Genomic DNA, 13,758 nt, shown 5'->3' with positions numbered 1-13,758 from the left:
GAAGCCATTCATGTCTAATTGGTGATGTATAAGGGTTGGGGTCTCGTACAGAAAAGATTTGTTCAACAATTAATAAATTCATCCATTCATTCTTCAATGAATACACTAACAAAACTTGCGCACCTTTATGAACAGTGGCATTGCAGAAGCAACTGAAAATGTCGTAGTTCAACCTAAACAAAACAATTTGAGATAAAATGCATCTGCCCACCATTGGACAAGATAGTGAAGCATTGCGCTTGAGGACTGACAAACAGAAAAAAAAAAAAATAGCCACCAAGCACAAATTTCCACAAAATACCCCAAGTAAAAACACTGTACCATAATACTGCTCAAAGAATGGTCTTTGTACATATATACTATATTTCTGTAATCATAAAGGATCTATATATATATTTACATGCACATATTCATATATCTATACGGATCTTCTCCTGCTACCTACATACAGATCATTACACTCGAAAAAAGCAGGACAAGCGGAACCAAAATAAGTGTTTTCTTTCCGAAAGTTTGAATAAACATCACAATGCCAGTCTTGAGTCAGGACATGGCTCTGATCTCCAGCTACAAGCAGGTTGTAAAATGATATGGGCACAAACCTGGAGGCAAAACACACAGCCTGCATCAACCCGACAAATATTCTAAAAAATTATCGCTGCGAATGGCGCTTTCCATTCTATACACATCTACACTCACTGTAAGTTCTGTTCTGTTAGGGTTTACGCTGAGAAAATTAAGCTGACAATGACACACAATTCTACCGAGACGTCACAAAAAAACGCTCTGCAAGAAACAAGCCAATAAAAAGATGGTATACAAATCAACTGCCAAAAAAGAAGGAAAAAAAAATTGAGGAAACATAAAGTATAAAATTTACCCGTCACGATCGATTTTCCGCCAGAGAGCCGACACAAGTAGCGCTACTGCCGATTTAAAGGAATCTTAATCATTCCTACTACCTCAAATTTGCATCACAATGCACTCACACGACTCCATTTACAGATATATGATCAATTTGATCACACTTTTTTGTAAATTTTTATTTTTTGTCGTACGTCGACCTGAAATTGGAACATTTTTTTTTTTCAGCTCTGCAAATTTTTCCTCTTTTTATTTCATTCCTCTCTCTCTCTCTTGCTAAATCTGCTTCTTTAGCTGTAGAGATGGATTTCTCCCATATACATCACGACTAAGTGCGTGCTGTGTTCTAGTACATATATCAAAACTACCCAAAGCCTGTCTTTGCCAGGAAGTTTGCTGCTGTTTTCTCTCTCCCTCTCTCTCTCTGTCTCTCATCTTCTCTTTGATTCATATCATATCTTGACAGCATTGATATTATGCTTGCTCATGTACACACATTCACATATATATATTTACATACTCACATGTTTCCTTTGTTTTGTATTTTGTTTTGAACAAATGGGTGCGAGGATCAAGCGCCTACGCGCTCCCCTTCCTTTTGTGACAACAAAAAAAGACATTGTAGAGGACATTGATATTTCAAGACACATTGCCTCATCTACAACATCCACACTTTTTGGTGAAGCTCTGTTTCTTTTCTCTTTTTCTTCAGTGTGAGTAAAGATTCAAGTAAATATGTATAAAAATCACAAGGAACATGTAAAACTTCTCGACAGCATACCACTCTAAACATGCATTTTTTGTTCATGAACTCGGTTCTTCTTTGTTTTCATTGAATTAGTACCATGATTTCTTTTCTCCCCCCCCAAAAAAAACCCAAAAAACCCCCAAAACATCCAAGTGCCATCGGAATCCCTGACGAGATCCCAATGGGAATTCCTGTCGACCGAATGACAAATGAACATTTGATCACATGTGATTTGCCACATAAGATAACACGACCTGGACCAGACCCATTACGTGAAACACAACGATGAGTACAAAGATTTCAGTCTTGTCGGTCACTCCCAACGCCCCCCCCCCCCGCAAAAATTGTCACAAAAATGCATCCTAGTTACCATTTACTATCGATGGCCTACCCTCCCCAAACACTCCACAATCTCTAATTGCCATAGCAACCTCTCCACCATCAGAGGTGGAGGAGGCTCAGAGGGGGTTCTCTTCCCCTGCAGAAAACAAAAAATATAACCACCCCTCTTTTCGCAATCACACCCATATTCTGCTAGTGAGTCACAACAAGAGAAACGTACGTATCCAGCAATACAAAGACATAGGAGTAAGACATAGGGATTTGGACCACTCGGAAAAAAATAAACAAAAACGCAAGAGTGCCACAATTTTACAACCTGTTACAACCTGTTAACAGCTGTGACAATGTACCTATGATACACAAAACACATTTCACAACATTGAGAGCTATCAAGAAATGACATAGAAAAGGACGAAAGAGAGAGAGAGAGAGAGAAAAAGGTGAATCAGAAAAGAGACCCATCATCATCACATCAGAAGCTGATGTAAAATTTCATTCACATTTACAGCAACATTTTTCTTTCCCCCCTCCCCAAATATATCCCGTTTTGGGTCAAATAAACGAAATCAAAGTGAGGTAATTTGGATATATATATATATACCTATACATATATCTTTCTTCTTTCTTTTCGGTAGCTCATGCAAGCGATAACAATGTATACAATAAGGCAAGATATAACGCACCAATTTGCCTTTTACAATGAGGTTAAACACTCCCAATGAGAGAGGCTAGGCATATCAATTTTCTTTTTTGTAACATCTATTTACAAGAACAAAAAGATAACAAAACCGAATCCAGCTGCATAATTTGTCTTTTATGACAATATCCTACCAAATGATAGTAAAACTTTTTTTTCATTACAAAGAAGAACAAATTAACACATAACATGAAATAAAAATATGTATCACAAATTCATAAAGATTATCTCCATTTTCACTTTCCTTTTTCCATAGTAAAGATTAAAAAAGAAAAGAAGGAAAAAAAGAAGAAGAAAAAACAAAACAAAACAAGCCAGAGGTAGCAATTTCACTTGGAGATTTTTGTCGAAACTTTGATAATGCCTTTTCCTGGGTTTGAAATAGGCGAGGTCGCACCTCAACACTTTTCTTGTTCCATGCGTGCCCTAAATCAGAACAGCTGATGAGACTAAAAACTGCAGCAAGAAAACAACAACAACAAAACACACCTGCGATTGCGGCAGGTGAGAGATAAATCAATGGCAGTGGCGGTAGCCTCATATAAAAACTTTCGTATGCAAAAAGAAAAAGAAGAAAAATTACCTAAAAGAACATCCACAGATCAGGTTACATGACATCTTTGCAGTCAAAACGTATGTATACAAACATGCATATATATGCACATGAGTGATATGTATACATATACATACGTAGATATACGTATTCTACTATGCTTTAGCGCAAGGGAGGAAAAAACAACCATAAGATACATTTGCAAAATGAAAATGACATCAAGATGTGATGTAATTTCTATCATACACATAATTTAAAAAAAGGGAGAGAAAAAAATCTCACAAAATGCACAGCACTGTGGTCAATTCAAAATGCAATTATATTCAAAAGAGGTTAGATATTAGAGATTAGAATTTTGGCATCTGGAACACAGCATAAATGGATATGTTGCTGGTATGTACAAGAGGGTGTGATGACAATGGTGTTTGGAAAATTTCAACCAAAAAAAAAAAAGTGAAAGAGAATAAATAAATATCCAAGTATGGCTGCAAGGAGACTAACATGAAGGAATAATCCAGTCACTATTACTACTCCCTTTTAATGCATTTCTTGATTTCTACATCAGTGCTTTCAGCAGCATAGTAGTAAAATGGGAAACAGCAATTCCCGAATCGAAGTGTGTCCAAAGAGAAAGCGATCCTCTTATGACATCTCTATATCACACTAAAGCAGAGCTTTGTTCCACCGTATCATGAAACTCACTTAATAACAAAATCTCGAGAGAAAGGAGTTATGCTTAAACATAGGGAAGGGAGAAAAAAATAACAACAACAACAACCATACGCTATGGTACCAATATTCACTTCTTTGGTACATTCTCTCGTTTGTTTTGAAAGCCGATGCACAGCTCAGAGAGTGGGGACTGTTTGTTCTTTTTTTACTTCTTCTTCGCTGGGTGACTCTGGTCTGCCGAGCCATCTCGTCGCTTGTCACCGTCGCACGCCTTCTTCTCTCCCGCCTCCCTCTCCACCTCACCAGCATCCTTCTCCTCCTCCTTTCTCGATGCTCCCTCGCCCCGCCCTTCTCTCGTCTCTGGACTGGCAGCCTCCCTGGCGACTGGTGACGGCGATGGAGACTCCTCCTTCTCCCCCTCCTCCCGCCGCTCTGCACCCTTGGTTGCCGTGCTCTGTGACTCCGCCCCATCCTCTACCAGCTCCTTCTCCTCCGCATCCCCCTCCTCTTTCTCAATCTCTTTCTCCGGCCCGTTGGGTCTCCGCCTCCGCCTCTCCCTCCGATGCTGCTCCAACTCTTGCCTCAGCTGGTCCCGCTCTTCCTCCAGCTCGCGGACGCGGTCCCTCAGCTGCTCGTTCTGGGAGGCCAGCCGGTCGTGGCTCCGTCCGAGCTCGGTGTTCTTCTCGCTGCGCCGGCTCCGCGCCTGCTCCACCTCCCGCTTGAGGCGCTGCCGCGAGTCGTTGGCCTCGCGGAGCTTGCGCTCGTACTCAATCCGTAACCGGTCCAGCTCCTTGCGAAGTGAACGCTTGGATTCGAGCGCCTCACGGAGCTTGTCTTTCTTGGTCAGTCGCAAGAACTCCAGCTCCTGCAAGCACACACAAAGTAAATTTTCAAATTAATAACATTTCAACCCCCATACATCAGATATTCAATATTCCTATGCACATCTTCTCCCCTTCCAAGCAACAATGCCAATGACCACTACCAATTAAAAAAAAAAACAAAAACAAAAACAAAAACTGAGCTGCAAAAACAAACAAACAAAAAAAATGCTCACATGTTTCCAGCACACATGTCTGAGCTAGCCCAGTATCAGATCATCATGTCCGCTATCCTTCAGAGAAATGGACATCCTCTTGCAAGCTAAGAGCAGGTTGAACACACTGCTACACTCCAAATTACAAACAATATAAACCCAGTGACCATGCCGGTGCAGAGTATTCTAGGGGGGCTGTAGAGTACCAAAGCTATGATGTCACAGTCTTTTGTTATAGCCTAACTTTGGAACCAGGTACTAGCAACAATAGTGTTCACAGATATTCTGGCCAGGTGAGGTTGTTAAGAATCAGTTTCCATGGCGATAAATGGCAAAGACATCACACTCAGGTACTATTGCCTTTAGGTAATGGGAGTGTAAAGTGTATTTAAGGGGCTACTGCCATAATAAGGGAATGGAAAAAAGACAGAAATCAACGCTCACCTGCTGTAGATTTCTCTTGGCAGCAAGGACGCCCTGTAGCCGTTCTTCGTGCCGGATGCGTATCCTGTAGAACTCGTGGAGGAGCTTCTCCCGGCCCCCCCTGGAGTCAAGGGCGTCTCCCTCCAACAGCATCGTCTTCACCATCTCAATCTCCTGCTCCATGGTGGTCTCCGGTACATCGCTGTCTTCTGGAGGATGAAACGATGATGAAGAAAGATGAACACGATTATGAAAACGATTACAATGAAGTTGGCTCTTTGCATTAAATTACAAATACCTATGTGAAAGTGTAAAATCTTTTATAAAGACATAGAACACATCTCTTCATTTTACTCTTCATACAGTTTAAGCTCATCAAAAGCTCTCGCAGCGCAGAACATATACATAGGTTGAGTATGCACTTTATAACTTTACATCATTACAGTACTAAAAGTAGACAAGCTCAATGGCATATCTGCGCTAGTCTTGTAAGGAAAACAGTTCATCTGTGATCACTCTTATCCATCGCGTGCAGATTTTTCAAGTTTCAAACTCCCTTTACAACAGAAGAATACACAATTTTTAAAATGAATCCATTCATAAAGAAATGACTACGTACATACACACGGCATCTTTATCAAAAATTAAACAATCAACAATCACACATATTATAAACAAATGAAAACACAAACCCATACTCATGTAAAGTTACAAATATATAAATGAATACAACAATATTTAAATCTCAGCTTCTATTCATCATCAGCAGGATGCTGACATCCACAGAAATAAGAAAATAAAATTATCAAGTGTGAACAATAATCTAGTTGTGTTAAAATATCAATTTTCACAGAAGTGCCCTCTTCTAAGAATTTGCGTTATATAAATCTACAGGTAAATGGACTTTAGATCTCATTTGTAGTACACCCTGTCAGAGGCTAACTTGTTATGCATGATTTTAACCCTTTGTAAGCTTAGAGCTCTGATTGGCACAGAAAACCCCCATAGCCCTGTACACACTGTCCTACATCCCTGGTGGAGTAAGGGTTAAAGGGAAGATAAACCCCAAGAGCAATGTGAGTTGAGTGAAAGCAGCAACATTAGTAGAACACATTAGTGAAAGTTTGAAGAAAATCGGACAATCGATGCAAAAGTTATGAATTTTTAAAGTTTTGATGTTGGAACCGCTGGATGAGGAGACTACTAGAGGTTATGACGTATGAGTGGACAACAATACCAAGAAAATATAAAGAAAATTCTGCAAAAATCCATTTTTCATGAAAATTACAAATTCCATCAACGTGATATTGACATATGTTAAGGGTAGCAATTATTCCCCCTGCTTTCTGAAAGCGGTTGGTCCATTGCTCTTTCATAATTCTAGAAAAGTGAATTTTTGTTGAATTTCCTTTATATTTTCTTTGTATTGTTGTCCACTCATACGTCATATCCTCTAGTAGTCTCCTCATCCAGCGGTTCCAACACCAAAACTTTAAAAATTCATAACTTTTGCATCGATTGTCGGATTTTCCTCAAACTTTCACTGATGTGTTCTACTAATGTTGCTGCTTGCACTCAATCCACATTGTTCTTTGGGTTTACCTTCCCTTTAAAACACTGCTTTTCTGCCGGCACTCACCGCACTTGATGTCCAGCTCCTTCTCTCTGTCCGGTGACAGCGACTCTGTGGACGAAGGCGAGAGTTTCATGGGGGGCGCCAGGGCGACGTTGGGTGCAAATTGGCTGTCAAATCTGTGCAGAGGTAAGTGGGGGGTGGAAGGGAAGATGACTTTGTTACCCTGCAGACTGGTAAGATGGCACAGCCTTAGAAAGACTTGTAAAAGCTCTTCATTTCTTGCATGACTGCCCGTACATCCACAATAAATGATACTGCATTACAGTTAATAGGCAACAGTCAAAGGCACCAGTCGCGCACAAATTCAAATTTTCATCAGAGAGAGCAGTATGAAACATAAGTACACTGTAAAATTATGAGGTTTGGTGCTCTGTTTATGTTTGACAGTCCATTTATGAGGGATGATTTCTTATCAACAAATAAATCTGGTAGACATGGGAGCAGAAAGGGGAGTAAACAATTTGATTCTATGGTATTAACCATGTCTGTAACAAGCACACATGAATGATTTCCATACAATATCTTCCCATCTGTTGGCAACTAAATCACTTATTTTTTTTTTCTGCTAAAATTACATTTCAACACCAAATGACATAAGTACACTGAGTCCTCATACAAGGACTTGTGGATTGGGCGAGAGTGGTAACCAAACACTTCTCCCCCATTTCCAACACACGTTAAGAAGTGGGGGAAGGCAAGGGACTCACTTGGAAGCTGCTGTATGGGGCACCACTCTCTCTGGGTTGAGGAGCACCGGTGGGCCCATGCTGAGGTAGGTCGGCATTCCACTTCTGTAGGTGGGAAAAGAAATTGCACAATTTAAGGTTAGCTGTGAGGTATGATCATTCTGGAAAGCAAAGGGATGGCATCTCTGGCAGGTGTTTAATTAGACCCCGTTTACAGTGCGAGGCTCGGCCGCGGCCGAGCCCGCCTTCATTTCAGTGTAAACACGCATAAGGCCAAATGCGCAGCCAATTTTAGTCTGGCTTCCAAACCCTCTGCCCGTACTATTTCGTTATTCAGGATATTAACCCCCTCAACGTTGAAAACTAGTATAGTTTAAGGTGGTTTTGTCCTGCAAAAGGATTTTTCCCTCGGCAAAGGCCTTTGCCCGAACGGCGACCTCGTCGCCACGGAATCCAGTTGGCATAGGGTCTGAAAACCTGACTATACCAAATTGCGTTTGTTTACAAGCAGAGCGCTACTACGACAAAATATCGAAAGGTTTGAATTAAAAGCGCGGCCGAGCCCGGCAGTGTAAACGGACAAAATTGCCGGGCTTGGCCGCGGCTCGGCCCAGCCCCGCACTGTAAACGGGGTCAAAGTTATTCCCCCTCTGGTAAAGTCCACTCTAAAGAATTGCTAATATCCATAGGTAATTCTCTTTTTTTCGTTTGCTTTATTACTACGTATTGACATATCATGGTTATGTACTGGTAGTTCTTTTTCTCAAGCAAGGTAATAACTGTGAGTTGATAACAGTTATATATAAGCGTCATCACCGCCTATACCAATAGCTTTTGGGTTTAGTTCAGCAGGCAGCATATTCCAGAAGAAAAAAGAATACTGGTGTTCTCTAGTTCTCCCTTTTTCTTTTTTTTCCTTTTTTTTTTTTGATGTGTAAAGTTGACTTGAACCCATTGAGGACGGACTGATTTTGCTACAACACGCATTTCCCATAGACACCTGCCTGAGTATACTCGGGACTCATCCTCGACGGGTTAAGACTCCAAAGCAAAGTTGATTTTAGAAGGAAATCAGAGACCAAAAAAGCTACAATTCAGTGAATCTTTGAACCAAATCGGTGTCAATTGGTGAATCCATAAATACAGCACTGCAAATATGGTACATTGTACATGTGAAGTCTGTTGCTCCTTCTCTCATATATTCATCTCTAACTATCTATCTACCAATCTATCTATCTATCTATCTATCTATCTATCTATCTATCTATCTATCATACTCACAAATATCCATTACTATGTACTGGTATAGTAGATATAATTATGTTTGAACATTATACACACATTGTATAAAATGTATATAGGCCTACATACCTATACATACATGTATATGCACAAACACTCTCATATACAAACAGCAAGAGCTACAATTGCCAATGAAAGCCATAAGAGAAGGAAGTTGAATGGCCGTAAGGACACTTCTCAGGTTAATGACGACCCTTCATTACTCTTGCCAAGAACCTATTTCCTACAAGTGAAACTTATTTACTCATAAATTATAGGGGAAAGGGGAAAAGGAAACCGCCTTAACCTTCAGTTACTTTCCCTTTCGAAAGGAAATGTGCCGAGGGTGGAGCATTAATGTGATATCAAGTGTTACTGTGTATAAAGTTCAAGTGGCTATTAAAAGGTAGATGAGACTTCAAAACAGAAACTGGCGTCTGTTGTTATGACTGAGAGACAGGTATTTTTTCTGCAAACAATACGCCAAGAGGCGGGTCTTGTTTCACTTGGAAGAATACTTCTAGACTGCCGTTATGTCTGCTGTGTGCAACAAGAGCATAGAAACAGACACGCAGACAGACACACACGGAGGAAACAAACAGCCCTCTGAGCGGTCTAGGGGGAAGTTGAAAGGGGAATTCATAAGACTGTTGAGAAGGAAACAGAACAAAGAACCACATATCACTTATCCAGACAGGTGGAACCATGTGATAGGTAGAATGCTTGAGTCTACTTGAAACTGACTTTCGCATCCCAATTGTAGCTTTCATACAAATATAAACACACACATAGACAGACAAACAAAAAATCCTCAGAAAAGGGCTCCTAGAAGATGTGTGGTATAAAAACTTTCTTTGCTCTGTCATTGCCATGGCAACTGGAGTGCGAATGCTGTCAACAGCTGTTTACGGTGTTGGCCCAGAAAGGGTCAACTTTAAAGAGTGGCAAAAAAAAGGATCCTTATACCGACAGCAATGACTGAATAGAAGAAGAAAAAGAAGAGGGGAAAAAAAATCAAACTAACACCAGCAGGGAGGGGACAGGGAAGGGTGAGGACCAGGGTCATATACGCACCTATCTCTGACAAGCACCGTTCCGTGGTCTGGTAGGATGCCCCCCTTGCCCTCCTTGTTGAGGATGCTGGGAGACCAGGGACGGAAGGCGGAGGGCCGCTGGAGGGGCACAGAGCCGCCCCACGACGACGTGATAATGGCATCTTTGCTCAGCTCCTCCTCATCATCCTCGCCCGGTTTCAGTCTCTTAGCGTTGCCATTCTCATCCAGACCCTGGAGAAGAGGGACAAAAGGAATAATGCGAGATAGTATAATTTAATAACCCCAGCCTTATAACATAAAATATGGCATGATAAACAGGTTTGTGGTCTGCCACTGTTGATGCTTTCTATTCCTTTTGAAGTATGGTGATAATAAGTACCTACATCTGTAGATAATATCATTGCCACAAACATTTGCAGTAGGTGACTTTGAAAGTTACCAGAATGGAAAGAGAGATTCGTATTAGGAGAATTGCAGTAAAGTAAAATATGTGTGTGAAGCATCTGCACTATAAACGTGTGAAGTCATAAAACATTTATTGCCAAATCTGAAGTTCTGCAATTGATAGACATTTCATCTCAGGGCATTATGCTCATTTCATTTGGCACAGTAAGATTATTCCATCTCAGTCGATTTCTCCAACAGGAGGTAAACTGACTGCGATGTCTTCCTCCATGGCCACACCCACAACTCATCTCTTATCATTCTCATCACCAATAAACATCATCATCACCACCACCACCACCACCACCTTCCCCCCCCCCCCCAAAAAAAAAAACCCACCAGATACCACACCCTTCCCTAGTCTGCACCTCCAGGAGGAGCCATCTTGATCTTAAACAAGTTTCTTTACCTCAACTCCGGAGGCCCACACAACCCTCCCCCTCCCCTCCCCCCCCCCCCCCAACACACACATAAAATAATCACAAAGCAACATGATTCGCGATAACCGCAAATCATGTTTATGCAAAGGGGAAGCGCAATCTCAAGGCAAATAAACAGAGCGTGCTCACATGCTCTACACAGACCTAAGTGTCCAAATATAGCTCACAGTCACAATAAAAAAAAAAAAAATGGAGAAAAGATCACATAGAAATTGATGACAAATGAGAACGTTGCCCTACATACAGAGTCAGGTCGTTTCATGTTGCTTTTTCTGTTTTTTTATTGTTTAACTACAATTAAAGGCAGCAGATGTTGTTATGAAAGCAAGTTCATTCACCCAGTCTCAGTCAGTCTTTCGTGAGATGACATTTGGCACAAAGAAGCAGATGAAGAATTAAAAAAAAAAAGCGTGTCAGAGTTGAACTCAAAACAGAAAGGCACTGAAAATGATTGGACAATACAAGTGTGTCTCTCCTCTACCTTTTACTGCTCTCATTTTCCACTGATCTGAAGATCAGCTAAGAGAGCCAACTGGTCTTAGTTTACATCAAATATAATATGCAAATGTTTCAATTGCAGTTTCGATATGCTGTCACTATTGGCCAAACTTACCCATGTTCAGGCAACAGTAACACTTGATCCTTTTCAAATATGCGCCACTTACGGCCTACTCCATGGTTGAAATACAAATAGGATCTGAACTTCTCAATCAATGTCACACAACACACACTCTTGAGAGGACAGTGGGAGACTTTTTGTCTTCAAGAACTATTAGGAAGTTCATGTTCTCAGCTAAATGAGCCAACTATGAGGACTTGACTTCATCGATGTTTTGCATAACACATGCACTACTTTGAAATAGAGAACACTTGGAAGTACTGGTGAAGTGGTGGTTGAGTCTTAGGAAGACGAGTTTTGTGCCCTGACGAGTGCCAAACAGAAATGACTTTACCAATGGCACTGTATGCTGCCATATGGCAGTCTACACCGTCTTCATTCAATCAAGACGGTTGGACTTGGTACCAGCTCAGACCAGTCGGGAGAGATTGGGAGAAAATAGGTTATCACCATTTCCCATTGTTGTTGTCGTCGTTTGTCTCCAACAAACTTGCCCTATCCAACGCTGCTGAACACATTGTGCGTGCTGATCACGATACGAAGATCTCGCTGGCATGCATGCAAAGAGACCAGAACTGGAATAGAGCCTCGATTCGCTTGGGCAACACGTGGGTACGGGGTGATAACATATCCATGCGAATACAATACTGCAGGTGATAACATACACCCCTAAAAATGTGAGAGATTGATTTTGGTTAAAGAAGGGGGAAAGGGGTGGAGGTCATGCACACATAAAGAAGATAAAATAGATCTATTGTAGGGGTAGCCACTAGCAGGTTAACTCTCTGGAGACCCCTGTCTCAGCATTCCCTTGCATTTGTATGGGATGCTTTATATGCCTCTGAGCATGACTGGGTTAAACCTACGTGCTTCCAAACAAACATCACTACATGAATGCTCACAAGAAAAGAGCATCATGTAGCATAGCCTGAGGAAACGGAACTCTGTATTTTTTTTTCCAGCTTAAACAAGCAGAAGATGGGATTCAGAATATGCTGCTGAAAACAAAAAAGAAATGAACAGGCAAACTTAACAAACTCGCAGGATAGAAAAAAAGAAAATGCAGTGTCTGCAAAAGCCCTGAACAAATGTGCTGGGATTGATGGGGTGGGGATGGGGATGGGGGGGGGGGGGGGGGGGGGGGGTGTAAAAGAGAAATCCAGCAACATGGAACGCAGCCAAGTTGGTGGTGAAGGAAGAAAAGCTGCTGGTAAACATACCAGTGTGGGAGTGGTAATGGCACATTCACCAGTGAGAGATAGAACAGTTGGGAGTCACAGGGTGAGCCTTTCTAGCCTTAGTACATGTGCGTGCACCTAGGAAAGCAGCAACATAGTCTACTATCTGCAGACCTTGATGGGACAGGTATTAATGAACTGGCAAAGATTTCTTTCACAAATGTGACCAGAAAGAAGGGTAATCAAGAGATCTATCCCAAACAGTGAGGTAACAAGCAGCCACGAAAGTTCTGAAGGGAAAAAAAAGAAAGAAAGAAAGAAAACAGCAGAAAAACAAACTATCCTCGTGCCAGCTAATACACTGTTGTCATCACCCTAATCTTCCTGCTGAAAACGATCTAAACAAAAATCCTTGCCATTGAAATGCCATGAAGCTGGGCCTGGCTACCAAGACTACTACTCATTACATCCCTCGCAGTGTGACCCGCAGTGACCTCTCATGATTCCACTAATGTGCATTTAGGGTCAAGGGTGTGGGTGGAGGGGGCTGGCTTACATGTAAATAGACTCTGCAGATGTAGGCCTACTACGCAGGTTGCTCTCAGCTCAGTTGGCTGCTATGGGAGAGTGGAAGTATAGATCCAGAACCAACGAATTCTAAGAAATGACCTAGGAATTTTAGAATCGATGGCAATCACAGCGGTTCGTATATTTGTTGGGTATCATTTGATGGAGAGAGATTCTATGGCTGCTGTGTTTGAATGACGAGAGAATTGATCAGAAGGCGAGTCCATGGAACCAACCAACAAGGGTAGGGGTGGAGGGAAGGGGGATGGATGGAAAAGAAGGTGCAAAATCTAGCTCATTACCTCTCAAGAAACAATGGTACCAGTATTTACTTTTCTGTCACACGTGCGGCACTCTCTAGTGCCAAACTTAACCCTTTTTGTACCAGGGACTTTGGATAGTGTGGACGTCGTTGCGGTGTTTTTCTGGGCCAATCGTTACTCAGAGCATGCAAAAGGCTCATTTTATATAACACAGTGTGCACTTGGGGAAGGAACATGGCAGGCTTGTGTTAAAG

The 13,758-nt window shown here is 41.5% G+C and overlaps 1 protein-coding gene across 1 annotated transcript; it reads right to left on the bottom strand.

The window, feature by feature from the left end:
• Nucleotides 1-4,081: 4,081 nt before the first annotated feature.
• On the bottom strand, nucleotides 4,082-10,233 carry LOC139714203 (uncharacterized; the record flags this gene model as incomplete). Its single annotated transcript, XM_071625917.1, has 5 exons — nucleotides 4,082-4,741; nucleotides 5,357-5,544; nucleotides 6,975-7,087; nucleotides 7,679-7,762; nucleotides 10,013-10,233. Coding segments are annotated over 5 exons (1,266 nt in total), but the record flags the coding sequence as incomplete, so codon positions are not given.
• Nucleotides 10,234-13,758: the final 3,525 nt, after the last annotated feature.

Source organism: Diadema antillarum, unplaced genomic scaffold (genome assembly GCF_040938485.1).
Source record: "Diadema antillarum isolate AM-2024a unplaced genomic scaffold, OU_Dant_1.0 seq00002191_RagTag, whole genome shotgun sequence".
NCBI classification, from domain to species: domain Eukaryota; kingdom Metazoa; phylum Echinodermata; class Echinoidea; order Diadematoida; family Diadematidae; genus Diadema; species Diadema antillarum.
Note: the sequence above shows the minus strand (reverse complement) of the source record. Positions and strands in the feature narration are given on the sequence as shown.